Genomic DNA, 23,260 nt, shown 5'->3' on the forward strand with positions numbered 1-23,260 from the left:
CTCGCACTCATCGCCTTCTACGTACTATTCGTCATAGTCCCACAGCGCAAATCTCGCCAAGAATCGGGCAGTCCATCCGAAAATACCTCTTTGCTCGGTAGCGCCGAACAAAACGGTCATGCGGAAAACGGTCACGCGAACGGCTCATATGGCTCAGTACACCCGACCGGTGGCAAACACCAGCACACCGAAGGTGCACCGCCCGCCTGGAGCAGGCCCACTGGCGCACCCGCGCGCAGCTGGTGGGAATACATCAAAGGCTATCACGTCTTCTTCCCCTACCTCTGGCCTTCGAAAGATCGCAAGCTGCAGCTGGTCGTCATCGCATGTTTCATGCTCGTCCTAGGCCAACGCGTCGTTAACGTTTTGGTCCCGGACCTCACGGGTGAAATCGTGAAGCGCCTCAACGACCGCGAGCGCGGAAATCCGTGGACCGCCATTATGTTGTACATCGGCTTCCGTTTTCTGCAGGGCAGCAACGGATTGCTGGGTGCGGCGCGATCTGCCCTGTGGATCCCCGTTTCCCAATACTCGTATCGCGAGCTGTCCGTTGCGGCATTTGAGCACGTGCACAGCCTTAGTCTCGACTTCCACCTCGGCAAGAAGACGGGAGAGGTCCTGTCCGCTCTAGGAAAGGGCAGCTCCATCAACACGTTCCTCGAGCAGGTGACCTTTTCGGTTGTTCCCATGCTCATCGATCTAGGCGTAGCCATCGCCTATTTCCTCATCAGGTTCGATGCTTACTACGCGCTCGTCATCGCCATCGTTACATTTTGGTACATCTATCTGACTATCCGCATGGCGCAGTGGCGCGCTGAGATTCGCCGCGAAATGGTCAACGCCGACAGAGAAGAAGATGCAGTCAAGAACGACTCCATGGTGTCATACGAGACGGTCAAGTATTTCAACGCCGAAGCGTACGAGTTCAACCGCTACCGTGAAGCTGTTAAGAAGTATCAGAACGCTGAGTACAAGGTCATGATATCGCTGAACATCATGAACATCACACAGAACATGGTCTTTATGATTGGACTCCTCGTTACATGCTTCATCGCAGCATACCAGATCGCAGTTGGAGTCCTCGACGTCGGCAAATTTGTGACGCTTCTCACGTATATGAGCCAACTGCAAAGTCCTCTCAACTTCTTCGGCACCTTTTACAGGATGATCCAGTCTGCCATGATCAACTCGGAGCGAATGCTTGAGCTGTTCAAAGAGCAACCCACCGTAGTCGACAAGGAGGATGCCAAACCTCTTGCTTCTTGTGAGGGTAATCTTCGCTTCCAGGATGTACACTTTGCCTACGACCAGCGCAAGCCAGCGCTTACCGGTCTCGACTTTTACTGCGAGCCAGGCACGACCACTGCGTTTGTTGGTGAATCCGGTGGAGGTAAATCGACCGTCTTCCGTCTGCTCTACCGATTCTACAACACCATGTCTGGTAGCATCCAGGTCGATGGTCACGATGTGGAAGATCTCACCATCGACTCGGTGCGCAGCCACATTGGTGTCGTACCCCAAGACACTGTGCTCTTCAATGAGACACTCATGTACAATCTCAAGTATGCAAACCCAGAGGCAACCGACGAACAGGTACACGAGGCATGCAGAGCTGCCAGTATCCATGACAAGATCATGACATTTCCGGACAAGTATGAGACCAAGGTTGGTGACCGCGGCCTGCGACTTTCTGGAGGTGAGAAACAGCGCGTGGCCATTGCCCGCACGATTCTGAAGAATCCGCGTATCATCATGCTTGACGAAGCCACTGCCGCTCTTGACACGGAGACGGAGCAGCACATCCAGGAGGCGTTTACGACATTGGCCAAGGGCCGCACTATGCTCATCATCGCTCATCGTCTTAGTACCATCACCCACGCTGACCAGATCCTCGTCTTGCACAAGGGCAAGGTTCAGGAACGAGGCACCCACGAGGAGCTGCTCGACCGTAACGGCCACTACGCCGCCATGTGGAAGAAGCAGATCCGGGCCCAGAGGGCCGCCGAACAGGCCGCCTACCTCAAGGACAAGGCTGATAGGCTACGCCGCGAATCCAAGGATGGAACCATTGGCTTCGAGGACGGAAGCAGCAGCCACTCCAGTTCCGACGACGAGAACGCAAAGAAGATTCGCTCTACTACTGGCCAGAACGGATCGAATACAGAAGACACGTCAGGGAAACCGCATGGCCATCCTTAGTCTGGCAGGTCATCGTACTTCTGAGTGGAGCTCGCTGGATAGACAGCATGCTTCAAAATCACCATGATAGGAACAGGACAGGAATAAAGGAAACCACCCCGGATGCACACTTATATGGCTGGAAGACGGTTATTAGAAACGCACTCTTTTATGGGTGCAGATGTTGTGCTATTACCCCCCTGGGATCTGGACTAGCCACCTTACCCTACCTCCCTTTCAAGACTTCACAGTAATGGACCCGAACTTTTTTGCAAATTTCAAACCCATTCCGCTATGTGTTTTCCCATGGAACCAATCTACCCTTCACCTTTCCTTACCGGAGTTGCTTGAAACAAACAAAATGTAATACTGGGATCGACACTACCATTTCTCACAAAATACGTGTTACGGGCGACGAAACCTAGGGCTGATGGGTGGCGGGCTCAAGTGGGCGGCAAATTTTGTTGTTTTATATACCAAAGATCGCTACGGTGGATGGGGATGAGCAAAAAGACGAAAGTAACCCCCAAGGGTTTTGTTGCGACAAAGTACATGACGCAATTCGTCGTGTCGCGGATCTTCGAAGAAGGGGCGTACGAGAAATGAATTTTACGGGCAATGGGATATGGATCAGCGTGGGCTGGTGTTTTGCTTTTGCTTTTGGCTACGAAAAAAATAGAGATGTATCAAAATGACATACGTTTGAATTCAAATCAGTGTTAAATCAGGTGTTGTGATGGATGATGGATGGAGGTCTGAAATCTACATCACGACCCTGCGAATATGGAGACATGTCAAGCTACCTAACCATCAGACCCCACGCCTCATTTGCACTACTCGCCTCACCCACAAACACCAACGTTCCGAATCTTTTGAACCTTTCCCCGAAACGCCGACGATGGAAACCAGCACCTGGACTTCTACCGTGTCGGCAGCTTCCATCATGGTCGAAAGCTGAAATCATAGATGAACGACATCTGACGCCGCAGAATAATCCGCTGCTTCGCTGCACCCAGAAACATGACGTACACCTTGCGTGTGTTTGAAGAATCTGGGAGAAAGACGTCAAGCATATTCCCCTGTTCAAGTGTATATGATGTAACTTGAGCGTAGATGTTTTCCATGCCACTGCGAACCTAATACAAGGTTCTACGTCTCAATACTGTGTTGGAGGACTGAGGTCCTGGACTACCCGCAATGCAAGAGTGAGCGACTAGTTCGCCTCTGTTGTTGTCCAGGATGACTAAACTCAGGCCTAGAAGAGGTATATCCATTTGTGTAGCTGTTCTCAAATCGGGCAAAGTAACCGTCATTATGGGTGGAATCATGTTTGTGTAATGTCGTTGTTCTCATACGCAGTCTATGCATTACTGTATCGTATATGCCTCTTTTGAGTGCATTATTCTGCAGCTCATGCCAGTGTACATGCCACCTCCAAGCCAGCCTACGGGTATGCCGATCCTACTCCTCCATCTCCATGTCGTCGCCGCCGCTTGACTGGCCGTTTTGCCGCGAGTTCGACTTTGGTACCGAGGCTTCCTTGTCGATCATCTGCCGTGAGACGGAGACGATGTTGTCTTCGATGAGCTGCTGGCCGACGTCTGAGATGTCTGTGATATTCTGTTAGTAAACCTATCAAGCAAGACATGGATTTCAACGTACGCTTCTTGGGGTCGACCTTTCCGACGTATCGCGTCTTTAGTTGGTCCTTGGTCAACTCCGTCTCCTCCTTCACTCGCTTCTCGTAGCCGTCTGCCAGTGTGACGAGCTTCTGCAGCCTGTCGGTATTCCGCTCGCCCTCGCCCTTGAAGTCGTCCATCAGCAGCGCCTCTGTCCATACGTGCTTGTGCAGGTTCATCAGCATGTTCTCCTCCAGCGCAGTCTTGCGGTAGTTGATGCCGATGGAGTAGTAGTGGCGGTTGAGGCCGTGGATAAGCGCCTGAATCGATGGCTTGTTGAGGTGACCGACGTTGGAGGTTGTCTGGCGGGGCTCATGGCCCATCATGAGGGCTTGCGGGTTGATGAGGCGGAAGGCATCAATGACGACTTTGCCCTTGACCGACTGGATGGGGTCGACGACAACAGCGACGGCGCGGGGTGTGAGCTGCTCGAACGACTGCTGTGTGTTGATATCGACCGAGGACAGCCAGCAGCCGAAACCAGGATGTGAGTGGTACCAGCCGACGACGGTCTCTTGCCTGTGTTTGTCAGCGACTGATGTGCGGGTTGGGAGCGGTGGCGGCTTCGAGCACCGACTCAGCAATTGCGTACCTTCCTGTTTGCCTCAACATGTCCATCATCTTGGTTTGGAAGACGGGGTCTACGGCCTCGACGGACACGCCGGTTCCTGACTGCGGCATGGCAAAGACATCCACCACTCGTACTGTGTAGTCATCCACAAACTCGCCCAGCATCAGGCCCATGACTTCCATGGGTACACCCGCGCGACCGTGCCGCAGCATCTTGAGGAGCGCCAGGGAGGAAATGTAGACAGTTTCGGAGTTATCGATCAGGTTGGTGTCGCCCTGGGGCCCTCCCATACCGCCCATGCCACCTTGGGCGGCGGCGAGCATCCTAGTTAACCGGTCCATGGTGGAGTACTGGCGATGGTTCTTTGATTACTGCAGGCGGGGTATATGGCGACAAGGTGAGGGTATTCGGGTGTGGACGAAGTGTTGTTGGGCAAGGCGGCGGCGATGATGAAGCTGTTGATGCTCGGAGCTCTCTCACGTAACTGCGCGACTGCATGCGGCGACTCGGTTGTTCCGGAACCGGCACTAGACAGGGGGGCCCTGTCGCAGCTCTCATGGTAATGGCGCGCGAGGGTCTTTGTTCAAGCTCCCGCCATCTCTCTGCCACGCCCCTCCACATTTCCTTGATTGCTGATACTCGAACACCTTGCATGCTGTAGCAACCGTCGCCCGCAACATCCAGTCCAACTTTATCACATTTATCACGATAATATCATCACACATCCTCCCAGTCGCATAGCTGTGCGCAGCCACCAAAGATATGACCACCGCTATGGAACCCACGACGGGCTCCTCGTCTTTGAGCAATGGCGTCGCCTCGCAGCCAAAGAAGGTCGCGTACTTCTACGACTCCGACGTCGGCAACTATGCCTATGTAGCAGGACATCCCATGAAGCCCCACCGCATACGCATGGCGCACAGCTTGATCATGAACTACGGACTGTACACCAAAATGGAGATTTACGTAGGTGACTCCGACCTCAATCCTCTATGGATCTGTGCTAACTCACCGGCAGCGCGCTAAGCCCGCGTCCAAATACGAGATGACGCAGTTCCACACCGACGAATACATCGAGTTCCTTCACAAAGTAACGCCCGATAACATGGAGAGCTTTACACGTGAGCAGAGCAAATACAACGTCGGAGACGATTGTCCAGTCTTTGACGGTCTATTTGAGTTCTGCGGTATCAGCGCTGGCGGCACCATGGAGGGCGCTGCGCGCTTGAACCGAGGAAAATGCGATGTCGCAGTAAACTGGGCGGGAGGACTGCATCACGCGAAGAAGAGCGAAGCCAGTGGTTTCTGTTATGTCAACGACATTGTCTTGGGAATCATCGAGCTACTCCGATACAAGCAGCGCGTGCTGTACATCGACATCGACGTCCACCACGGAGATGGTGTCGAGGAAGCTTTCTACACGACCGATCGCGTCATGACCGTCTCATTCCACAAGTACGGCGAGTACTTCCCCGGTACCGGTGAACTGCGCGACATCGGTGTCGGCAGCGGCAAGAACTATTCCGTCAACTTTCCTCTTCGCGACGGCATCACCGACGAGACCTATCGCAACATCTTCGAGCCCGTCATCGAGGCGGTCATGACATACTACGGCCCAGAGGCTATTGTTCTACAATGCGGTGGTGACAGTCTTTCCGGAGACAGGCTTGGTTGCTTCAACCTGAGCATGGACGGCCACGCCAATTGTGTCAAGTACGTCAAGAGCTTCGGCGTGCCAGTCATCGTATTGGGAGGAGGTGGTTACACTATGAGAAACGTAGCGCGAACTTGGGCCTACGAAACAGGAGAGCTCGTCTCGACCAAGATGTCCAAGCAGCTGCCTTTCAACGACTACTACGAATACTTCGCTCCCGACTACGAACTGGACGTCCGTCCTTCTAACATGGAGAACGCCAACTCTCACGACTACCTGCACAAGATCAAATCCGCCGTCATTGACAATATCCGGAGAACCGGAAAGCCATCAGTTGAAGCCTTCACCAATATTCCGGATGTGCCTGCGGGTCTAACTCGCGCTACGGACTCAGACGCTGAAGATGAAGACGATGATCTCGATGCCGATGAGAACAAGGATGTGCGCATGACACAGCGTCAGCGCGACCAGCAAATAGAGCACGACGGTGAGCTCTACGACGCGAGCGATGACGAGGATTACAAAAACAGCCTCGGAGTGCGCGAGCAGCCCGGCACCAAGAAGAGGCGACACATCACCGACTTCCCGAACCCCAACGCTGCTCCAGAGGATGACTTGGACCGCATGGAGACCAATGGTGAAAGCGCCGTGTCCACACGGCAAGCATCTGCAGTCGCCAAGTCGCGCACAACAACCCCCGCCGCTGGCGAGCAAGAAGCCGACGAAGATGGCGACATCGACATGGACGCGGCGCCTGCTGCGACTGCACCTGCTGCTGGCTCAACGCGATCACAATCGCCAGCTGGTGTCGTAACCCCACCCGAATCCCCACCAGCCGCGGCAGCAACAACAACCATGGCACCTACTTCAGCCCCCACGGCAGACGTCGAAATGGAAGAGAACGACAACAAAGAAGAGGTCGCCGCAGCCAAAGAAGAGGGCGACGCAGAACGCGATTCTGAAAACGTCAAGGGCGAGGTCCGCACAGAGGTCGCTAAGGACTAAGCACCCAAACGGCGGTTCTTTGCTGCATTTGCGAGGCGTTTGTACTTTCATCGCACTATTTTCTGGGTCACTTCTTGACGACGGGTAGCGGGGTCGGTGTTCTGGTGTGATGGGAAATAGCTTGCGTGAGTTAGCTCAAGCTAGGGATACCTTTTTGGATTTTACTGAAGTATGTTATTCTGATGCAATGGGTGCTGTTGTCTCTCTATCATTGTATGTCTTACGTGTTAGAATGAAATATGAATACCAAGGCAACGATCAATCTCACGACTCAAGCCTCGTGTCGACACATCTCGTACAGCTCAACACCACTCCCCACAAGCCTCAACATTCCAGACCGGTCTCTTTCCCATATCCGCATTCGCTTTCTGGCCTTTATTCTTCTTGACCTCTTCGCACGCACGCACCATGTCCTCATCACCTTCCAATAATCCACCTATGACACGCTCGGCCATGCCACAGAGCTTAGCAACCAAGCACTTGTAATGCCCCAGCGTACCAGTCGTCTCGATAAGTACACGCATCCTTGGCTTCGCAGCTGTAGACGAAACAGAAGTACCAGTACCAGACGCCGACACAGGAGAACAATGTCGAGATCCGGCGATCTTACTAACGGGACCACCAGGCTCGAGACCATTCTTCGTCTTCACCGTTGGTGTCGAGTCGTCTTCTGTCTCCTCCTCTCCCAACACCTTACCCACACCATACAATCTCTCCATCTTCATCTTTCGCAATCCTTCCAGCCTCGTTTGTACAGAGCTTTTCCTCTTCTTCTCCTCGAAAACTACTAACGCGATTTTCAAGCCTATCTCTATCTCTACATCCTCCTCCTCCTCTTCATTCTCTTCATCCTGTTCCTCTTCTACATTCCCATCCACATCCACAACACGTACAACAGACGCCTCAACAATCGGCACACTAACCCTCAGCGGATTGCAATCCGGATCGTTGGCGTAGTACCGTACGAGGAAAGCGAGGTGTTTTGAGCATTCGTTGAGGAGGGGTTTGGGGATCGAGGGGTGTGTTAGTTGGAGGTTTAGTTCGGAGAAGATGCGTGCGCGGAGGGGGTCGATGGGGGGTTGGGGTGGCATGTTGGGGGGTATGTGGGGTATAGTAAGGGTGGTGTTGGTATGTTGGCGGTGGGTTGGCGTTGGGAAGGAGGATGGTGGGTTGAGGGGGCGTTTATAGGGATGATGAGTGTTGAAAGAGAGGATGGTTTGCTATATTGAGACATAAGTTGCGGGTGTGGTCTTAGAGGTTAGACAATCTGTGTCTTCATCTCGTTGTACAGACGGGTTGGTGCGGGCATGTTTCAAGCTGCGTCGATTGCTAGGTTTGCCACAAAGGTCAGACAATTCACAACCCCCGTCCATGGCAAATGAGTGGAATGTTACATGTCTTATTGCTAGGAATGGCCTTTATCCACAATCTTCGGGGTAAACGCAAATTTTGACGACGACTTCCTGCGATCAGAGTACCAGATGCATATCATCCAGATCAATATCCAAGCCTGAACTCAGCTGTGGGATCTGCTTGTAGTTGCTCTCGTCCAGGGTCTTCCTGATGAACTTGAGTGTCTGTATTCCGGTCAGTACAACAATTCTCAGATCCGCCAAACATATGTCAAGCACCCACCTCAGCATAAGTCGGAGTCTGATCTTGTTTCATCATCTCCAAGAAAGCCCACGTCATAGCTCCCGTCGCCTCCCCTTCAATCCGCGCATCCGCACTTGTCTGATCATCCCTACACCCACTAAACATCGTCACCATCTTCTGCTCACTCCCATACTGCCCCGCAAACTCTCCACTCTCTAGTCCTTCCTCCTCCTGCTCCTCTCCAAAATGCTTGAGTCCCTTGAAGAACGTACTCGCACCCGCAAGCAACTCCCTCGCCTCCCCAACTTTGCTATACGAGAAACCACCAGAGATGATATCGCGCGCCTCATTAGCAAGCGTAAGCCCAGCTTTCAAGTTATCCATCAAACTGATCTGGCCATCGCTATCAGAGCGGTAAACGAACGGTAGCTCGAGCGCACTACCAGAATGACAACAATCCATGATGACAAACAACGTGCAATCCCGCGCCATATACGTAACAAGATGTTCATGTAGAATGGTACTGGAAATCTGGCCGCGCTGTTCGAAATCCACAGGCACGATCGATGCATCCATTCCCGTGGTCCTGTTTCCGTCTACATCTGCAATCTGGCCGCCATGTCCGGAGTAGTGCAGGAACAAGGTGCAACCGGGTTCTGAGACGAGCCAGTCCATGGCTGCGAGGAGGTTGTGGCCGGTGGGGTAGTAGGGGGAGTCGTAGGGTACTTCAGGTCGGTCGGTGAGGATAACTCGGTCCTTGTGTGAGTTTGTGTAGCCGCGGTAGGAGAGGAATTCGGCCATGTTGTCTACGTCTGAGTGGCAGCCCTTGAGTTCGTGGCTGCTGCCGACATAGTTGATGCCGATGAGGAGGGACTTCTTGCGGCGGTAGGACATGTTGAAGTTAGGTGGAAGAGCGGAGTAGGTATGCGATTGTGGTGTTGGAAGAAGGATTCTAGGTGGCTGTGGCTGAGGTTTGTAGCGTGGATGTCAAGTGTTGGTAGTGGTGGGGTAGTGAATGATGTGGCTGATCACTGCCCAATCAATTCTAGTGGGAAGACGCGTCGCGCCCCGCCCGCGTGCATGCGCGATTGTATACTGCAAACAGCAATGCGACATATACCAAAGTTACGAGGATCTTGGTGGCTGGGTTTGCGACCAGTCTAGGGCATTGCTAGCAGAAAGTGATGATGACGTCACTCGGTCGTGCGCGCATCTTACAACTGCATGTGTCACATATATCACAAAGAGTCACGGCATGCCGCCACTACAGTACCATGAATCGAGATATCAGTCCACCTCCCTCGAAACGACGCAAGGTCGCGACAAACACAGCGACGTCTCCCGGGCAAACGGCGCCTCCAAGCACGCCCGCATCTCCAACGCCCCTTCCACCTCTCGACTCAAATACATTACGCATTTTCTCTTGGAATATCGATGGCATTGCTCCGTTCCTAACAAAGCCAATCACGGAATTCTTCATTCCCAAATCGAAAACGGCACTCAGGGACGATGCAAAGAACGCCCGACCAGCAGCCTCCCTAAGAGGTTTCCTGCACAGACACCAATGGCCGTCCATCCTCTTCCTCCAAGAAGTCAAGATAGCCCACACAGACGAAAAAACCCAAGACGCAGTCAAAAAAGCAGTAAAATCACCCCTACCAGAGGAAGAAGGAACTCCCCATAATAAGCGCCCACTATACCACGTCCACTTCACCCTCCCCACCGACCTCCACAACGCCCGCGGCCCCAAACGCAGCGGCAAAATCTACGGCGTATGCAGCCTAATCCGACGCGACCTCTATATCCCCTACAAAATCGCCCTTCGCACCGTAGACTGGGACGCCGAAGGCCGCATTTCCGTCGTAGAACTCCGCTCGAAAACCAGCACAGCCAAACTCGCCGTCTTCAACATCTACGCCGTTAACGGAACGGAAAACGCGTATCGAGACCCGCAGACCGGTGCGTTTAAAGGAACGAGACATGATCGGAAACGCGCGTTTCATAAACTTCTGGCGAGGGAGTGCAGAGAGCTGGAGGAGCAAGGCTGGGATGTATTACTCGCAGGCGACATGAACATCGCGCCTGACGAGCGAGATGGGTATCCCAAACTACGCATCTTCCCACAGGCACATGTAGTTAACCGAGCGGATTTCCACGATAAGCTGCTGGGAGGCGGTGGGAAGGCGAAGGAGCCGTTTGATGGGGTGGATGTGTGGAGGGAGATGTTTCCGGATGGGAGACGGTATACGTATTATTCTAGAGGAAGGAAATGGGGGAGTAGCTGTGATAGGGTGGATTATTTTATTGCGGGGAGGAGGATGTGGGAGAAGGGGTGGGTTCGAGCGGCTGGGATTATGGATTCGGAGGAGGAGATGGGGACGAGTGATCATGTGCCTGTTTGGGCGGATGTTGAGATGAAGGAGGAGGGTGGACAGCAAGCAATGCCGAAAGAGCAAAAGAAGGATGCCATAAAAATGTCATCTTCCTGAGTTACAGGCTTTCTCCACTCTCTACATCGACATCCAGACGTACCCACAACCCACATCCTCCTACTCCACCTCCCCAGCATCCGCCACAAAAAACGGACTCGTTCCCATCCCATTAAACGCATTAAACTCCCACAACTCCGTCGTCCCACGCAACACCTCATACCGATTATAGTCCCCACACCCACTCCCCGTATTAACACACTCCGTCGTAATCCGACCCGCAATGCGCTCACCAACCTCCTGCCCCTCGAACCACGCACCGTGCAAGAAACCAAAGTACTCCGCACTCATCGCCTCGCCCGCAAAATACAACCTACCTACATTCGCGCGAAGGTTCTGGTGCATTTCGAGCGTCGTTCCAGCAGGCCAGTTGGAGTAGGAACCGTAAGACCAGGGTGTTTGGGACCAGCGCGGGTAGGTAAACGCAATAGGTTGCGGAACCGTGATGTTAGGAAACATTTTGCGGAGAACGGCCATACCCTCCGCTTTCGTCGTCTCATCGTCCTGCGCTTCCACACGGTACGATTGTTCGTCTACAAGCGTAGCGAAGAGGATGTTGGAACCGGGCAGGAACCCTTCTGTTGATAGACTCTGCCAGACGGTGTAGTACCCACGTGTAGTGGGATCCGCATAAAGGAAGAATTGCTTGTCAGTTGGCCAAAAGGTTTCGTTGAATTGGAAGAAGAGTTTTGTGTAGGTGCCGAAGGAGAAGGTGGCGATGGCGGATTGCTTCCAGTCAGGGAGGGTGGGCGAGAAGGTTATGGCGTCGTTTTGGAGGACGCCGAGGGAGACGGTGGAGATGGCGTAGTCGGCTTCGATGCAGGAGCCGTCTGAAGTGAGAATGTGGACGCCGGAGCCAGAGTAGGTGATGTTTGTTACGATGGTGTTGAGGAGGAGGCGGGGGTCGTCGGGTTTGAGGAATTTGGAGGCTTGGTGCTTGAGCCAGGTGTTGAAGCCACGCTGGTCGGTGCAGACTGGGAAGTATTTCATTCAGTGCTAAGATCATGCTCATACGCAGAGGTACGTACAGTTGCTGACCTCCGAGAAGCCATAATAGGTCAGATTGTATCCTGTGATGCCGTAGACGAAGCTTGATTCTTCCGGTGTCTAGGGCGAATATGTTAGTACATCTCGCAACTCATCGCTTCAATCAACCTACCTGAGCCGTTTCCCAATCCCAGAGGTAATACTCCACAGCCTTGCGCGCCGGATCGCCCTTTGGTCTCCACCCGCTTTGCCAAAGACCTGCACGGAAGCTCCTGTCTTGCAAGTTCTCGGAGAGTAGCGTTCCAGCACTTTGCTCGAAAACACTCCAGTATTCTTCAAACTCATCCAGTAAGTTCGTGAAGTCTACAGCTCCCGTCTCATTGTAGGTCGTGACGGAGAAGGAATCAGAATTTGGGCTGGAGAGGTTGACTTGTTTTGAGAAAGTCCAGACAGGGTTTTCTGGACCATCTACGGTGTCTTCACCAAGACCAGAGATCCAGTTTGCGCCTAGCTCGACGGTATAAGGGTCGCCGTTGGAGTCGGAACCGAACTTTGTGTTTCGCATCCGGCCACCGATGTGATCTTGGTACTCGAGAATCAGGAAGTCGGTAACTGATTGATTGGTAAGCGCTTGCTACAATCCATTAGCAGCTGGATTAGATGTGATCGTTGAACTTCCGAAGTGGATTGAATGAGAAGAATTTTGCCTTGTTCTGTTCATCTTGGAAAGAGGAATGTAGACTTACAGCTGCTGTGATACCCGCAACTCCGCCACCGCTACAAATTTTTCGTCAACCTTGATCTGTGTTCACGAAGATGAAACCTACATGATAGCGACAGTAGTCTTCCTACATGTGCTGTTGTTGGCCCGTCCATGGATTGCCGGCGCAGCGAAGGTCAGTGGTGCAAAACCAGTGGTCAACAACAATGTATTCGCCAACCTCATGATGGATACACTTCGAGAGATAGTTGTGAAGAATGTAAGGCTTGCTGCAGTCTGCTGCACATCGACAGATATTTAAAGCCTGACCTAGGAACGCATGCTTGAATGCATATCTAAAGTCTCATCCACTTTAGTTTCTCCTACATTCATTCCCCCGCATTAGTCCCACGGCAATGGCCGGGGATGGCGGTAGTAATCGAGGTACAGTAATAGCGGTTAGTCGCATCTTACCTATCACAGATAAGCATGCGTTCATGGGTTCGTGACCCGGTGTTCATGTGTCGCAACGCAGATCTTGGACCTGCCTAATATGGATACAACCTCATGGAAACCTGGTAGTAGAGTAGCAGTAGAATGACGGCTAAGTTGAAAAACAGTCAGGATAGATATGCAGCTTGATTAAAAGAGCATGGTGTGGAAGGTAGTACGAAAGCCGATGTAGACCGGGGGTTACTGGCGGGCGCCGAAGATGATAAGAGCGCCGCGTGTACTTGCTGCATGCGCTAGGTGACGTCGCTCTAGATGGCATGTGCTCGGCGGTATGACCGTAGTGCTCTTGCCATTATTTTCGTTCGAGGTCGTTGTTGAATGCGAGATGATGCTGTCACGGAAGTGCAGCGTCGATGTTAGCTGGGCGAGGCTGACCCGCAGTTCCGCCGCGTGAACACAGGGAAGCTATGACCACAGAGGTCTGCTCCCACCCCTCCACAACCGTCGCGTGATTTCGACGCGTCCACGGGTATGCGCGCGACAAGTTGAGTCTAACCGGAAAGATGTTGAAGAGTCTGAACGCATCCCATTACGCGAGCAGTCCAAGACACGGGAAAGGCGCAAGGTTTTCGGGACGGCACGATAGTGGGGTTTTGGTCATGTCATCTTTCGCTCGTCGCCTTTCGCTCCCAATGTCACTACCGTTTCTCGCAGCTTCCATTGACACTCAATCTCTCTCCTGATCATTACTTCGCATTTCCACTATCGCGTCACATTCTCCTCACAGGTACGGCAACACAGCCAGGATGCAGCCGAGTAGCAGAATGCCCGATCAAGGTAACGTCAGATAGCAGAACGCATGAGACCGGTGTTCGCTCGCCAGCATGTTTGCTGGCAGCGATCTGAGATATACGGTCTGAACTTGATCAGGTTAAAGCCTGCGAAAGGACTCATGCTTTGCTCCCTCGCCGCGAGGCTGCTACTAATGGCTTTAGGTCGCCGTCATGGACCCCATCACGAACCCGCCCGATGAAAAGAAGTCGATATTTGCCCCGAACGCGAGAAACGAAACCGGACTACCTGTCAGCGCACACGATACCGAGAATGAAGGAGCGGGACACCAGAGCAGATGGCAGGACATGTGGAAGGCGTTTGAGAGGCAGCTTGTCGCATACAACCTCGAGGCCCGCGGCATTGAGCGTGTCGAGCCGGAGGAGCGACAGGACTTGCGCTTGCTGGGATACTCCCAGGTGGCCATCATGTGGTTCAGCGTCAACCTCGCGGCGAACAACATCACGCTGGGCATGCTCGGTCCGGCCGTCTTCGCACTCGGTTTTCTCGATTCCTGTATGCTGGCCGTCTTCGGCGCATTCGTTGGCTGCCTTGTCGTCGCATACATTGCAACTTTTGGCCCGAAGAGCGGCAATCGGACTATGATCTTCTCGCGATACGTCACGGGCTGGTGGCCATCCAAGGTCGTCGTCCTGCTCAACATCATCGTTTTACTTGGCTACGGCATGATCGACTGCGTAGTCGCTGGACAGATCCTCTCAGCTGTCTCAGGCAACTCCATGTCCGTCGTGGTCGGCATCATCATCGTAGCCATTATTGCGTGGGCCATCACCACCTTTGGCTACCAGATCTTCCACTACTACGAGCGCTGGGCCTGGCTACCGCAGCTTATCGTTCTCTGCATACTAGCTGGAGTCGCGGGTCCGCAATTCAATATCTCCTCCGAGTCTCACGGCGACGAAGAACCAGATACTATAATCGGGAATCGCATCAGCTTCTTTGGCTTGACACTCGCTGCGGCCATCACGTACGGCGGAGGAGCAGCAGACTATTTCGTCTACTACCCAGAACACGCATCTTCATTCAAGATCTTCGGCATGACCATGCTCGGTCTGATGTGCAGTTTCACCTTCGCCTTCGTCCTGGGCATCGGCCTAGCGTGCGGGATGCTAATCAACACGGAATGGGAAGCGGCATACGGGGTATCACAAGGCGCCTTGATAGTCGAAGCATACAAACCGCTAGGCGCTTTCGGCTCGTTCTGCGGCGTTGTAGTTGCCTTAGGTCTTGTCGCCAACCTTATCGTCCCAACCTACTCTTCCGGCATTGACGCCCAGATCCTGGGTCGCTACGCAAGTGTCGTGCCGAGAGTCATCTGGAACACTGTTGGCGTAGTCATCTACACAGTCTGCGCACTAGCAGGGCGTGCCCATCTCGCCGAGATCTTCACCAACTTCCTTGCTCTCATGGGCTACTGGGTCTCTGTCTGGATTGCCATTACGCTTGAAGAGCATTTGATCTTCCGACGCAAGACTGGCTTCAACTGGCAAGTCTGGAACCAGAAGAAGAAGCTTCCGCTGGGCATCGCCGCCTTCACGTCGTTTGTGATCGGCTGGATTGGTGCCATCATGTGCATGGCTCAGGTTTGGTACATTGGACCAATCGCTAAGCAGGTTGGGACTTATGGAGTTGATGTATGTACACGTCAAGAGGCGAATATGTGCAAAGCTAACATGATCAGATGGGCAACTATGTCGGTTTCGCATGGGCTGCAGTTGCCTATCTGCCTCTGCGCGTGTGGGAACTCAAGCGTTTCGGCCGTTGATCAGGACCTTTTCACCGCTCAGAGCGCAATCTGCTTGGAGACGTCGGCGAAGCGACTGGATCATGCAGCAAGAAGTTCATGGCGCTCTGAGTTTTCCTAATGCACATGTCAAGTATAGCAAGTCTTTTTCACCCGTTGTCCCTGTTCCTTTTATCATTGGACATGCATTGAGATAAGGCCAAGAACGACACAGGAGCTGATTTGACAAGAGACGGCTTGATAGCATTGTAGGCATGCGCCTTGGCGAGGAGTTGTTCTTATTGCGTGTGCGCCTCGAGACTACATGAATGTGAGACATCTTCACGCACCGTCACTTGTCGTTGTCCGGCGGGCAACTGCCGACCATTTCAATCCAGGATCAGGGTCATGTCATCGCCTCTTTGGCACTTTCAGACCGGAAAGAGCATATTAGACAGGTGTACCTTCTCCTTGGTAATGAGAACTTTCATATACCAAGCCCTGGCACAAAGGTATATGCTTCGCTATCCGCCTGCGACATGTGTAGCATTGCAACCGCGTCTGGCTTGGGGGTAGGTTTGGATACATTCACGTGGTTATCAAAGGTTTTTCATTTCGTATAGTCGTCGTAAGAATTCTTAGTCACTTCATGTAGGGATCTTCAGTCACCTCGCATGTTCTTCTGTCGTTCCCATTTTTCGAGCCCAATTTGCTATCTTGCGCACGGGCCTGGCAACGTGTTGTTGTTGTGTAAGTCACGGTGCCTGCCTGTTGCGCTCGTCTCTGGCTTGGCGTTGTTGTGACTGCTGTCTCTCACCTCACCTCCCCACAATCAAAACAAAATCCTCCACAACAATGGATAGCTCTTCTGTGTTTTCCCATCCTTTCCCATTCCCAATCACCACCACCAACCACTGGCAACATGTCGGGCAACCTCATCGACCTCAGTGACGAGGGCACCTCCTCTCAGAACACCACTGGCATCAACGGCATTCACCGTACCAACGGTCTCGTCGGCCGCATGTCTCTCTCGGAGAACCGCGCAAGGTCGCCTCCCCGCAACCACTTCGCAGGTCTCGATACTCTCATGAGACAGAGGCAGTCTTCTACACCAGTCCCTTCATCAGCTCCGCGCCCGGTGTCGCTGCCAACCGTGTCCAGCGGTGAGTGACCAAATATATATTTACATTACCATATGACTGACTGACCACATCTAGTCCCTCGCTTTGCTACACGTCTTTCTTCAAGTTCGGAGATTTTCTCCCCGTTGGCTCAGCCGTACAGGGCTCCAGAGTCTGTGGCTTCTTTCCTGCAAGAGCAGCAAGAGCCCTTGACCTCCGCCCTTAGGTCAGATCAGCCGATCCCCGAGTACATCCCCGAGAACAGGATGGAGTTCAAGAGTATGATTGATACTATCAATGACTACGACAAGACCGCCGACAGCGAGTCCGATCATCGATCTGATCGCCGCTCCTCGTCGCCACTTGTCCCTACTCTCGAGCCATCCGCACCTACTGGACCTGATACACCCCCGACCCCAACAGACTCCGGTGAGCATCCCGTCTATGGTTTCAGACCCGGCCAAACGGCGGCTGCACGAACGAATCGGCAGATCCGCGATCTTGCGGCCCACGAGCTGGATATGCACAAGAAGAAAGAGCTAGAGGACAAGATCGCGGTCCTTGAGGGACGCACTGCAAGCCTCAAAAACGAGAACACGGAGATCGCCACGAAGCTAGGTCTTGTCCAGTTCCAGATCGAGTCCACCGAGAACCAGAATGCCGCAATGTCTGGCGCTTTATCAGAGAAGGACGTCGTGATCAAGAAGCAGGAGCTCAAGATGAAGAAGCGGGACGCTGAGATCGCAAGCAAGGAGGTCGAACTCAAGAAGAAACATCAACAGCTAGGTGCCCGCAATGCGTTGATCAACAAGGCAAACCCCAGAAGTAAGTTCCAACATTATACTGTTTCAAGGGTGCCTAAGCTAACACATGCTAGATGACAAGGTCGGTGTACATGGCGCCAGGATGGCTGCTAAGGATGCTGAGTTGACCGCGAAGGATGCCGAGTTGGCCGCTATAGACACCAAGTTGGCCGCCAAAGATGCCGAGTTGGCAGCGCTCAAGCAGGCCATAGAGGCTCAAGACCGTAAGATGGAGACCACCCGCTCAACCGTCAAGGAGCACAAGGATCTCATCATCAAGGAGCAACAGAAGGCAGCCGACCATCAGCGGATGATCGACTATTACCTCTTACAGAATCAAAACCTTGCTGACGCTGCGACTGCACGCGAGAAGACCATAGCTGATCTGCGACAAGAGCTTGTCGTCCGGAAGTTCGAGCTGACCGACGCCCAAGAGCAACGTAGAAACCGCGGCGCCATCGAGGACATCAAGGGCAAGCTTCGTGAAATGACCACTCTTTCCGATCGCCAGCGTACCCAGCTCAAGGAAGTCAAGGACGAACTCAAGAGCAAGGACGCACGTATCATGGACCTGAGCCAGAACGGTGAGCGTCTCCGTGGTGCCATCCATGTCGTCCCACCGCGCGCCAACGTCAAGCTTCCCGAGACCGTCGTCTCATGCACGGAGTGTTACGCCTTGGACCAGCGATGCGACAGCGGTACCAAGTGTCGCCCCTGCATGGAGAACAACACTGAGTGCCTGCGCTTCATGTGCTCATTGAAGTACAAGAACGGCAACTGCCCTCTTGTCCCTTGCCCACTCACTCACGATGGTCAAGGCTACCTCATGTTGCCGCGACCTCGTCCTGAATGGTAAAACGCTCAACAAGGCGAGCGAGGAAACGATTGGCGGACTCTCATGAGCTTTGGTGCATATTTCTCTGGCGTCGGCGTCGGAGTTGGCATCTGTGTGTTTGAGCAATCCTGTGAGCAGCCGAGTGCTGGCAGTTTTCTGACCGAATAGCACGATTAGGTAGAGTCTCACTAAGGAAAAAGTCTTCAAGATGAAGCATTCATGAACTTCTATTCGAGTTTGATCGTGATGACCAGGTTGTACATCGTGTTGTTGTGACGTCATTTGTTCGCCTTGTTACTGCTAGCATGTGGGGGCGGAACTGAAGCGCGAAGGATGCCGCTCGTACATGATCACAATGCGCGTCTCGGGCGCAGACTTGTCTTTCAAATATGAAGATGAGCTATTTAGAGTGCTGATCAGAGGCGTGCAGTCCGCCTCGTGCCGGCGTCTGCGTTGTGGCGCGTCGCAGACTTCTGAAACCGCGTGCGGCGCGGCACCGGGCGTCTTCACAGTCAGCATGGCATCGCGGTTGCTGCCTAACTGCTTTTGCTTGTCGTTTGCGATACCTTTCGTTTGATCCTGTCTCTTCCTTTACTGCCTCTATTCAAAGAACTCACAGCAGGACGCAACCATGACTGAGATGGCAATGAAGGCGGGTTCGAGCGGGCGTGAAGTACGGATGGTTAGTATCTCTACACGTTCGTTTTATCAACGCTGATTAGTATACAGCTCCCCGGAGAGGAATCAGGTCCCTCATATCGACAGCGTCCACTCTGGAGAGTACCACAACTAGGGCTATTCGTATTCGCGATAGCATTGCTGTATTGGAATGTGTGCCCTCTCGGCCATACGAGGACTTCTGACGGATCTGTATACGACACCAAACCGGCCACCATCAACTACGCCAGATGTGAATCGATCGTTTCTTCTGAAACGCGCGCATTCGACTTCAACATTTCGAACAGCGACGGAGCTGAAACCCATTGGCGTCTATCCGACTCATCCAATTCCACAATTGGCGGTCGTCTCTCTGGTATAATTCACGTCCAGAAAGGCGACGTCGACCAGACCTCAGATATCGAAGTTCGGCTCGAAATCAATTCCAGCTCTACTGCAGACTACAAGAATGTTGTTTACAACCATACTGCAACGAGCCTCAGCCTGGACTACCTTCCCTCCGACGATGACGGAGACATTTGTACAGAAATCAAAGTCGTGATATACTTCCGTCCAGAGTTACCTGTACGTCTGTTGGATATGCTCGAGATCAGGTCCGAGACATTCGATCTATGGATCCACTACTGGGCCTGGCAGATAAACAACCTCATCACACACACTTCGCACGGCGAGTACACATACGAAGGCGGCAAAGGCGAGGACCCGTTGCATCCACAAAACATCGATTCCAGCTCAACAACAGGAGTCATGTGGGGCTGGTACGGGTGCGAAGGTACGATGAAGATACACAGCGAAAGCGGGCAGATCATTCTGATGCTGGTACCGCGGTATACGTTCATTGGAAAACCGATGCGCCTAGAATCCATCTCGGTATACACAGTCAGCGGAGACATCAACGTCGCTGCGCTCTGGGCATATTGGCCACAGCAGCCTTTTACACATTACACGAACATTCACTCGGCTTACGGCAATATAGTCGCGGAGATACCGCATGGCTCTTATACCAGTCTCGCGAGTATCAGCGGCAACATAAAAGCGTATCTACGACCATTTGCTGCCGTGAGTCCGGATGATGAAAGCACGATCTCTACGACATCACTGTATGGCAATACGGTTTTCCGTCTGGATAACGCAGGCCGAGAGCTCTTGGATGAGATGTACGATCCCCTTCTCAGTACGAAGAGTTCGCACTACGTCGGCACTGGTGATTTGTACCTGCGGTATCCGTTCAGTTGGTTTGGGAGCATGGATGCGTATGGGAAAAAAGGCTCGATCAAGTTTGGGGGAAGTGCGCTAGATGAGGTAGAGGAAGGTGATGGGTTCGTTAAGGCTGTCAGAGGGAGAGGCGCGGGAAGTCGGATGGAAGCGGTTGTTGAATTGAGGGGGATGATGGATGTTACACTGGGTATTTGGGATACGGATGATTGAGTAGTGTATTTGGTCGTTATACTGTTATCATTGCCCGTGCGCATGACCTTCTATAGATACATCAATCATGTGTTATTGCTGTCGATCAACGGGCATGGGTGATTCCAACAGACTGCTATACATGTTTCGCAAGGCCAAACAACAACGCGCCATAAACCTTGCTGAGCTCTGGGCGTCCAGCCCGATCGCCAGAACTGACATGAAGGTTTCGCATTGGGGTCAGGCCTACTCAGTAGATATTTTGGTGCGTCTCCACAGCCTCACGCAGGATCGACTGTCTGCCTCATAACCAAGGTAGTTCTAATCAATACTGCTACCGCCCTGTCGCTTCTCCGCCTTGCTGCTTACGTTTCTGGCCATCAAGCGAGGCTTTGTTCGACCCCAGGTGTCAAGATGGTTCAACCGAAGCGCCGGGCGTTAATGGCCCCATGCAGCGTAACTGCGCGCAGGCTATTGATGGGTGACGTTCGGACGGACATCCATCTTGGCTTCTGTCATGATGTCGACTCGGATCAGCGGCTCGTCCTCCTGGTGGTTGGTTTGTTTGACAGATTCGTAGGGGTTAGGGCCCTTACAACTTGTACAATGATGGAAATATCCTAACCGAGCATTGAAACATTCGTGAACGGACGTCTTTAGACCCCAAAAAGTACGCCCGATTGATGACATCCGTGCCGCTTCCTGAAGATGGGTTTGAGATCGAAAAGTCTGCTCAGACGGTCTCGTATATGCTCACTGCTGACAGTAGACCCTTGAAGACATGCTCAAGGTGAAAAGGTATAAGAAGATCGTAGAGAGAGGATGATGAAGACACCGAACCAGCTCCTCCCCTCATCTCCTCTTCTACACAGGTTCCTCTTCAACATGTTTACGTATCAGAATTATCTCCTCCTTGGGTCAGTACTACTGGCACAGACGGTGTTGGGTTACCCCCAGGGCGCGGTCCTCAACCCCACATTGATCACCAGAGACAATGAGTTCATCTTTTCCGCCATCGGCGACTCATGGGGAGTACGTAATTCTACCCCAAAGCCACGCATTGACTAAGACAAGACAGAGCGGAGTTCAATGGAGCGACGACACCGCATATGACGGAAACGAAGATGGATGCATGCGCTACAAGTACGCCTGGTCAACCATAGTCAACGACAGATACAAAGACTGGACGCCAAACCCAGACCAAGGTTCCCTGTTCGAGTTCAGAGCCTGCTCTGGCGCCCATCTGGGACAAAACATCCACGATCAAATGGACAAGTTGACACGACCCAAGATGACCCTCCTCGAAGCCGGCGGGAACAACGCCGATTTCTACCCCATGGCCGATAGCTGCCTCTTCCATTCGAACAGGAGCATTGACTATGGCACGAAATACGAAGACGACAATGCTGATGATCCGACGGGATTGTGTAGGAAAGAGATCAAGTTCGTACGAGGAAGAGTCGGAGGAGGTCTTAAGCAGGCCGTTATGGATACTATCGACATGTGGAGAGCCCACCCTGCTGTTGGTGGTAACGACGCTACTCTCTTCATGCTAGGATATGCGCGCTTCTTCGCCCTCGACGACGCGTGCAATGACTGGGATTTTGGCGTACAGTACCAAAGGCAAAACGAGACACAGACAGTCAAAAAAGAGATGCGACAGGATTTCAACGATCTAGTAAGGCCTACTCACATGAAATCACCATCCCTCTCCCATCTTCAAAACCCGCTAACATCGCCTCCTCAGGTCGACGCCGTGAACCTTGCGATCCGCTCCTCCGTCGAACAATACAACGACCCAAGAATCCAATACATCGACATCAACCCCGCCCTCGAAGGCCACCGCTTCTGCGAACCAGGCCACAGCTGGTGGTCGCAGTTCAACTACGGGTCCAAAGTGCACATCTACAACAACCCCGGCCGGCTCGTCGTCACCATCCACGACGGCGAACAAGCTACTACGTACGAGTCTAGCGACGACCCCGGCGTCCCTGGCCCACCCGAGGATATCGTCGAGAAACTACATGGCTACCCCGAGGGCGAAGCCGTGCAGCAGGATCAATACACCGTCCTTACCTTTCGCGACCCTGCGAATTCGAGTCTATGGATGGAATGGAAGGTTGAGCCGCAGCCTCTAGATGGTGGGAGTGGTAGTAAAGATGGGCGTATCGCCAGGACGTTGCATCCCACGCAGGATGGGCATAAAGAGATGGGCGATTTGATTGTAGAGGCGCTCAAGAAGAATTATAGACCTGATGAGTCGGCTCCTGAGCCGCCGACGAACCCGCCGCAGCCGACGCAGCCGCCGCAGCCGGAAACTACGGTGCCCGGGTTTAATTGTCCGGCCGGGTGCACTTGTAATTCTGGGGTTCCGCTTTGTTTCTAGGGTACTGGTTTGAGGGGAATGGGTGTGGTGATTGAGAAGTGGCGGGCTGATTAGCTTTTGGCGTTGAGATGTGAGGGCGTTTCTTTCGGGATAGTTTCGAGAAACAAGACTGGATCATCGGACGTAGCGCGTCTACATCGCCT

The 23,260-nt window shown here is 53.0% G+C and overlaps 9 protein-coding genes across 9 annotated transcripts; 5 read left to right on the forward strand and 4 right to left on the reverse strand.

Moving 5' to 3' along the window:
- Positions 1-3,639: 3,639 nt before the first annotated feature.
- On the reverse strand, positions 3,640-4,769 carry RPN11 (multicatalytic endopeptidase; the record flags this gene model as incomplete). Its single annotated transcript, XM_051441968.1, has 3 exons — positions 3,640-3,788; positions 3,841-4,376; positions 4,450-4,769. 3 exons carry the CDS (start codon positions 4,767-4,769, stop codon positions 3,640-3,642), a joined length of 1,005 nt encoding a protein of 334 aa, XP_051308139.1.
- Positions 4,770-5,202: 433 nt separating this feature from the next.
- RPD3 (histone deacetylase) lies at positions 5,203-7,087 on the forward strand (the record flags this gene model as incomplete). Its single annotated transcript, XM_051441969.1, has 2 exons — positions 5,203-5,394; positions 5,447-7,087. The coding sequence occupies 2 exons, from the start codon at positions 5,203-5,205 to the stop codon at positions 7,085-7,087; spliced, it is 1,833 nt and encodes a 610-aa protein (XP_051308140.1).
- Positions 7,088-7,389: 302 nt separating this feature from the next.
- Positions 7,390-8,178, reverse strand: J4E86_001402 (uncharacterized protein; the record flags this gene model as incomplete). Its single annotated transcript, XM_051441970.1, has 1 exon — positions 7,390-8,178. One exon carries the CDS (start codon positions 8,176-8,178, stop codon positions 7,390-7,392), a length of 789 nt encoding a protein of 262 aa, XP_051308141.1.
- Positions 8,179-8,556: 378 nt separating this feature from the next.
- Positions 8,557-9,577, reverse strand: J4E86_001403 (uncharacterized protein; the record flags this gene model as incomplete). Its single annotated transcript, XM_051441971.1, has 2 exons — positions 8,557-8,664; positions 8,723-9,577. The coding sequence occupies 2 exons, from the start codon at positions 9,575-9,577 to the stop codon at positions 8,557-8,559; spliced, it is 963 nt and encodes a 320-aa protein (XP_051308142.1).
- Positions 9,578-9,957: 380 nt separating this feature from the next.
- Positions 9,958-10,964, forward strand: J4E86_001404 (uncharacterized protein; the record flags this gene model as incomplete). The annotated part of the gene is made up of 2 exons (XM_051441972.1): positions 9,958-10,887; positions 10,944-10,964. The coding sequence occupies 2 exons, from the start codon at positions 9,958-9,960 to the stop codon at positions 10,962-10,964; spliced, it is 951 nt and encodes a 316-aa protein (XP_051308143.1).
- Positions 10,965-11,232: 268 nt separating this feature from the next.
- On the reverse strand, positions 11,233-13,105 carry J4E86_001405 (uncharacterized protein; the record flags this gene model as incomplete). The annotated part of the gene is made up of 5 exons (XM_051441973.1): positions 11,233-12,146; positions 12,201-12,279; positions 12,332-12,793; positions 12,906-12,936; positions 12,987-13,105. The coding sequence occupies 5 exons, from the start codon at positions 13,103-13,105 to the stop codon at positions 11,233-11,235; spliced, it is 1,605 nt and encodes a 534-aa protein (XP_051308144.1).
- Positions 13,106-14,316: 1,211 nt separating this feature from the next.
- J4E86_001406 (uncharacterized protein) lies at positions 14,317-15,929 on the forward strand (the record flags this gene model as incomplete). The annotated part of the gene is made up of 2 exons (XM_051441974.1): positions 14,317-15,798; positions 15,846-15,929. 2 exons carry the CDS (start codon positions 14,317-14,319, stop codon positions 15,927-15,929), a joined length of 1,566 nt encoding a protein of 521 aa, XP_051308145.1.
- An 880-nt stretch (positions 15,930-16,809) lies between these two features.
- Positions 16,810-20,752, forward strand: J4E86_001407 (uncharacterized protein; the record flags this gene model as incomplete). Its single annotated transcript, XM_051441975.1, has 4 exons — positions 16,810-17,050; positions 17,105-17,833; positions 17,886-18,598; positions 19,697-20,752. 4 exons carry the CDS (start codon positions 16,810-16,812, stop codon positions 20,750-20,752), a joined length of 2,739 nt encoding a protein of 912 aa, XP_051308146.1.
- Positions 20,753-21,616: 864 nt separating this feature from the next.
- J4E86_001408 (uncharacterized protein) lies at positions 21,617-23,171 on the forward strand (the record flags this gene model as incomplete). The annotated part of the gene is made up of 4 exons (XM_051441976.1): positions 21,617-21,763; positions 21,810-22,409; positions 22,479-23,054; positions 23,118-23,171. 4 exons carry the CDS (start codon positions 21,617-21,619, stop codon positions 23,169-23,171), a joined length of 1,377 nt encoding a protein of 458 aa, XP_051308147.1.
- Positions 23,172-23,260: the final 89 nt, after the last annotated feature.

This window comes from Alternaria arbusti, assembly GCF_024043155.1.
Source record: "Alternaria arbusti strain BMP 1465 chromosome Unknown scaffold_1, whole genome shotgun sequence".
Classification (NCBI taxonomy): Eukaryota; Fungi; Ascomycota; class Dothideomycetes; order Pleosporales; family Pleosporaceae; genus Alternaria; species Alternaria arbusti.